Genomic DNA, 6,338 nt, shown 5'->3' with positions numbered 1-6,338 from the left:
ATCATCATCATCATCGTAATCACCATCATCATTTTTCAAAAGAAAGAAAAGAAGCTGACGATGATACAGATCGACCTGGGACACGGTTAAAAAAAACAACAACAACAACAACAACAACAAACTGAGAAACAGCACGCAGCACTCCTTCGATGGCATGTCCAAGCATTTTAACTCACTCAGTACGGCCAGTCCTCTCTTCTCCTCTACACAGACCCCTAGGATGTCCAGTGGGTGTCTCAATGACCCAACCTTTAGCTTCCGTCGTCAGAATTGTGGTATTCTTTGTCAACATTCACGTCTCGTTCGTATGGAGAGAGTTAATTCAGGGTTATCAGAGAGTGAAATAAAACCTACGTCAGCTCTCTCAACAACTAACTCTTCGGTGAAGTTCGTGTCACTCCACGGCAATCTATGTACCCCACCCGTCTTCCACGTCCTCCCTGCAGCACAGCACAAATTCTCGAAGAGATTCTTTATCACCACCACTACCACCACCAGCACCACCACCACCACCATCATCATCATCTTCTTCTTAGCATCCAAAGGCCACACAATCAATCTGCATCCGGCAATAAATGCTGTCCTTTTTTTTTCTTCTTCTTTCTTTCTTTCTTCTTCTTTTCTTCTTCCTCCAAATTCTACTGACTTGACACAGAATGTGGCGGTGATTTGGAGTATATATGTATCCAACAGCTACAATTTCTATTGCCAGATATTCCTAGACATTAAATTTGAGGATACAAATCACTCCACTGAACAAATCAGACAGACGTATCCCTTTCTTCATTTTCATAACCCGAAAAGGGATTTTTCTCTAAACGGATGCAGTGTTTAGAAAACAGAAGTCAAAGGTAGTCAAGTCAAACAGGGTGGAGGTTGTGATCAAATCATATCAGTTATTAAATCATATCAATTATTGCAACTTTCTCAAGCATGGAATATGCATCAAGAGGTAATTAATGTGCAAAGTGCACCTAAAAAAACACACACACACACACACAAAAGCTACACAGTAAGTGAGGCCACACTGAAACTGGAGTGACGCACTGCTGACACATTTGATGGGAAAAAAAACCACCCAAACAAACAGATAAACATACAAACAGAGAGGCCAGGACCATCATCCACAACCGTTACCAGAACCAGTGGAAGAGAAGGCTGGGTGCAAACAGTGGTGTCGATCCAATCCACCAGCTCCAGAGACACCAGCAGACAGTCCTCTTCAGACTGAGAACTGGCCACTGCCGACTACTGAGTCACCTTCACCGTATGAAGATCGCCCACACTGATGAGTGTCCATGTGGCACTGGACCCCAGACCCCTGAACACATCCTCCAACACTGCCCAACCCATGAAGCTCTACGGCATCAAACCTGGCCAGGGGGCACAGAGCTACAGGCGCAGCTTTGGGGAGACCGCCACGACCTGGAGAAGACCGTGGGTTACATCGTGGCGACGGGGGTGACCGTCTGACGCAGCCAAAACATCGAACGCAGAAGAAGAAGAAGAATACAAACAAACAAACAAATGAATAAATAAATAAATAAATAAATAAATAAATAAATCAATAACTCACCGACGATCCTGTACACACACATATATGGAAAACAAAGATGAGTCGCACAGTTAATATACATTCGTGTTGACATAATAATGTATTCTGACACCAAATTCCTTTCGTTAAGTATTAACAGCCAGCCAGGAATTGGGAGTGTGTGCCTCCAGTGTTGGAAAGTAAACGATTCACTGACACGTTAACCCCTTCACTCCTGCTGCTGCTGCTGCTGTTGACGAACTGCTCCAGTGAGGTTGAGGTTTTGCAGGTCAGGATGTCAGTCACTAGTCTTTATCCGTACTTCTTCCTCTCGTGGTTGTTGCATCCCCCCCCCCCAACCCCACCTTTATGTTCATTAGAATCATTTACACCAACAGTACACAACCAGTAGTGTTTTCATGTCACAGTGACCGCATTTTCAGACAAGGACCAACAACCAAAAGAGTCAGTAATAATAATCCGTTGTTCACACATGATATCCACATCACCATGTCATTGAAGACTTTCAAGAACATTATCTGACAATGGGAAGGAAAGGGGGGGCGGGGGGACGGGGGGAGGAGGGGGAGGCGTAGGTGTTGGGGGGGGAGGGGGCAGGGGGGGGGGACTTCACCATCTCAAAATTGAGAGACTAATCTATATACTGATACATAGCTTATACCGGGGACTTCTCATCATGGTTCGTGAATTAGCCCGCATGTTTCTTGTACCAACTGCGAGAGCTTCGCCTCCGAATGAAAAAAATAGGAAAACTTATATTACATCGTAATAATAATGGTAATTTTAAAAAAGAGAGTTAAATTGATGGTATCATGCCATCACCGTCTTCTGACGGCAATTGCCCCCTAGAAGGCTGGAATGAATATTGTAGAAGAGAGCGGGGAGAGAGAGGTGGTGGTAGGGCTTCACACCAACACTTTCACATAGTGAACTGTCATTGAAACGAGAAAGAAAAACACATCCTTTTTCTTTCTTTTTTTTTCAGCCTCAGTCGTAAGCAGATGCATTAATGAAGACTAAATCTGGAAACGTGTCCTACAAACCGAATAATATTTATCAAACAATAATAGATATATCGTATAAGATATCAAATAAATAGATAAACGAACAAATAAATAAATAAATAAAATGAGAAAGAAAAAAAGATTCATCCGTCTGCCTCCGTCTCTTAATTAAAAGGGAATAGTTACAGCGAAATTACTAGAGCCTTTTGAAGTCCACTGTCCATTCTCCAACAAAACATGACAATATTGGAGAACACCCAGAGCAAAGAAAATATTAGTTAAAAAAAATGCTCATCTAAGTGCTGGACGCCTCCAAAAGCAGGAATCTATTTCACCGGGACCCGTCCCTTTTGAGCGACTTGAGCTGGTGAGGGGTGTAGTGGTCGTGGTGGTGGTGGAGGGAGGTGGAGGTGACGGCCCCTGTAGGGTTGCAAGGTGTGGACCCTCCTCTCCTCATCCTCTTCCTCAGCTGCTGACGGAAGCGGCGGCTGGTTGCCAGGTAGATGAAGACGTTGCCCACGTGGTGGGACATGCCGATCTCTCGGATGATGACGCGCGCCGCGTAGTAGGCGATGAAGCCCTGCCAGGTGGGGTCGGAGCCCATCTGCTCCAGGGGCATGGGGCTGCCCAGGGGGATGGCCGTCTGAATGGCAAAGACGAAGGTGACGGGCAGAGTGGTGAAGATGAGGTAGAAAGACACCCACAGCAGGGTCACCGTGGTGGCCGTGAAGTTGTGACTCCCTCCAGACGTCGTGCTGCACGAGCTGGCTGCTGCAGCAGCAGAGGAAGAAGAAGATAGAGGAGGAGGAGGAGAAAGAGAAGGAGCATTGAGAGAGCTGGCGGTGTTGGCCCGAACTGACGTCGTCACCATCATCTCCTCAGCACCTCCCTGGGTGGCGGTGGCGGCGGATGAGGTGGTACAGAAATTCACGCGAGACTCTCCACCACCACCACCACCACCGCCGCCGCCCCCGACACCACAACGCTTCTTCTTCGACGACGACGATCTCGCAGAAGCGGCAGCAGCGGCTTCGCGCTTGGAGGACAGACGGCTGTACAGGTTCCACCCCGAGGACATGGAGCTCCGGCTCCCAGGGGGGGAGTCGGAGAGGCGGAGTTTCCCGGCGCTGCGGATCTTGCGGAGGACGCAGACGTTGAGGCCCAACACCAGGACGGGCAGGGCGCCGAAGATGAGCATGTCCGTGCACCAGCTCCACAGGGAATAGAAGGACGCCCGCTCCAGCTGGCTGACCCGCACGTGACACTCGCAGGTGGAGGTGACGGTCCAGAAGTAGGCCTGGGGACAGGCCAGCAGCAAGGCCACCACGAACAGCACCGCGATGATCTGCGGGGAGCGCTTCCGGCCGAAGCGTTCTGATCTGTGGGCACACACATACAGACACGTACACATACACATTCATAGACTTAGCCACGTTGTAATGAATAAACTAGAATATGGATATGTTTTATTCTGGAAGAGAAACAAATCTGAAAATTAATCTAAACTACTATTCTATAATAAGATTACTCGTGAATACAGAACCGAACCTTATTTGCTTGAAGGATATCTTAATTATAATCAAAAATAATAATTGTGCAAATTAAGAATATCCTGTAATGATTTAGCAATAGAAAAAGGCCGATATTTCAACATCCCAACAGAAAGGAGACTATGTTTACAATGTCAAACAAAAGAGGATGAATTTCATTTCTTAGATGACTGCGAATTATACATAGAAATTAGAACAGAATTCATAAAAAAAAACTTCAAAATTACATTCCAAATATTATTAAACCCAGTCAGCTAATACTGGAAGACAAACTTGTGGGACTGTTTGGGAAATTTGTCAGTAACTGCTGTCAAAAACGCCATAGCGTGCAGGAGTGATTCAATGTCCTGTTCAATATTTATCTATTTTGTTTTGCTTTTTTTGTGTGCGTGGTTTCATGTAACTTTGCATGCGTGTCTTATAAACCTTGTTCAGGTTTAATTGACATTAAAATTGATTTTGATTCTGATTCTGATTCTACACACACGCACACAGAGGCGCACAGATGCACACGCACGCACATATGCACACGCACAGACGCATGCGCACACGCACACACACAGGTATGAAAGCACACGCGCGCGCGCGCACACACGCACACACACACACAATGACACAGGAACATGTGTAAAACACACACACACACACACACACACACACACACACACACACACACACACACACACATTTATCAATAAATACTTTTATTCTTCCAATGCATGTGTACGAACAGAACCGAAAATAAAATTGTATGTGTGTGAGTGTGAGTGTGCACGCGCGCGCGCACGCGCGTGCGTGCGTGCATCGCAACAATCCCGAAAAGAAAGCCTGAAAAGTTCCCTCCCAGTGACCTGAAAAGATCAAACCGATTTCCCTAAGCTCTAAACAGCAACAACAACAACAACAACAGTAACAATAGAATTCCCATGATGATTTCAGAGGACCAGCCACAACAGGAAGCACTGTGCTTATCCACACGGCAGCGATGCCGTTTGCCTCTCGTGTCATATCTCTCTCACTGTCTGTCTCCGGCAATCGATGGGGAACTACTTGAAATTCATGAACTCGTTAGCTGTCAAAATTCTCGCCCCAAGTGGACTGCATGGGCAAGCTTTTTGATGTATTCATTTATGTAAATCTTGTGAGATTGTTTCTTTTTAAGTTTTTCCTCTCTGTCTCTGTCTGTCTGTCTGTGTCCCTCTTCCTCTCTCTCTCTTTTTTGTTTATTTTGTTTTGCTTTTTTTTTTAAATTCATTTTTGTCTATTTCCCGAGAAGGGTTGAAAATCGTGAAATATTAACGTGGAGAATAAAGTTATTGTATCACTTTCCTTTAAAAAGTCTTTCTCTTGCCAAATTTAAGTCCAGTGCCATTTTCGAAACGTATAATTCAGCATGCTATTAACATTGAACATCTGGCAACAAATCTGGGGAATCACGAGTCGGGGATATGAGACGAGCTTCATCATTACATCTGCGTTCGCCACTTTGCACTTCACGTCTATCGTGAACCACACTCTCCGTGCATTTTCTCTCCAGTCTTCAGAAGATGAAGATGTGTGTGAGAAGAGTAACTGACGTTTACGTCTCTTGCACGGAATGGTGGAATAAAAAGAAGAAGAAAAAGTTCAGACGAAGAAGAAGAAGAAGATGGGGAAAGGAGGAGGAGGGTGCTTTGATGCAGACTGCTTTTGTGGCCTTTGGATGCTAATAAGAAGAAAGGGGGAGGAGGAGGAGGAAAAGGAGGAAGATGGAGAGGAAGAAGGAGAAGAAGAACAAGAACAAGAAGAAAAACAAGAGGGAGGATGAGGAGGGAGAAAAAGAAGAAGGAGAGGAGTGGAGGAGGAAGATGCTTAGATGCAGACTGATATTGTAGCCTTTGGATGCTGATAAAAAGCAGAATGGAGAGAAGAAGAAGAAGCGGGAGGAGGAGGAGTAGAAGAAGAAGAAGAAGAAGAAGGAGGAGGAGGAGGAGGAGGAGCAGGAGGAGAAGAAGAAGGAGAAGAAGGAGGAGGATAAGAAGAAGAAGAGGAAGAAGAAGAAGGGAGAGGAGGAGAAGATCATTATAAACAACAATAATTATGATTTTCGTGTGCAGTATTTTCGTGTGTGAAAATACCTGCCATTGCGTTCATGAACGCAGCCAGTTTATGATTATGTGGCTCTGGTATAGAGTGTGGGTATGTGTGCGTGTGTGCATATGATTGTGTCTGCGTAGTGTGTGTGTGTGT

The 6,338-nt window shown here is 45.5% G+C and overlaps 1 protein-coding gene across 1 annotated transcript in view; it reads right to left on the bottom strand.

Annotated features, from left to right (window-relative positions):
- Positions 1 to 2,890: 2,890 nt before the first annotated feature.
- Positions 2,891 to 6,338, bottom strand: part of LOC143297071 (uncharacterized) — a 15,210-nt gene continuing 11,762 nt past the window's right edge. The window contains exons 2-3 of the mRNA XM_076609244.1: positions 3,627 to 3,938; positions 2,891 to 3,296 (exon numbers count right to left, since the gene is read on the bottom strand). Of these exons, the coding sequence (XP_076465359.1) occupies positions 2,891 to 3,296; positions 3,627 to 3,938 (718 nt within the window). The remainder of the gene's footprint in view (positions 3,297 to 3,626; positions 3,939 to 6,338) is intronic.

The sequence above is a fragment of the Babylonia areolata genome, chromosome 22 (genome assembly GCF_041734735.1).
Source record: "Babylonia areolata isolate BAREFJ2019XMU chromosome 22, ASM4173473v1, whole genome shotgun sequence".
Taxonomy (NCBI): domain Eukaryota; kingdom Metazoa; phylum Mollusca; class Gastropoda; order Neogastropoda; family Buccinidae; genus Babylonia; species Babylonia areolata.
Note: the sequence above shows the minus strand (reverse complement) of the source record. Positions and strands in the feature narration are given on the sequence as shown.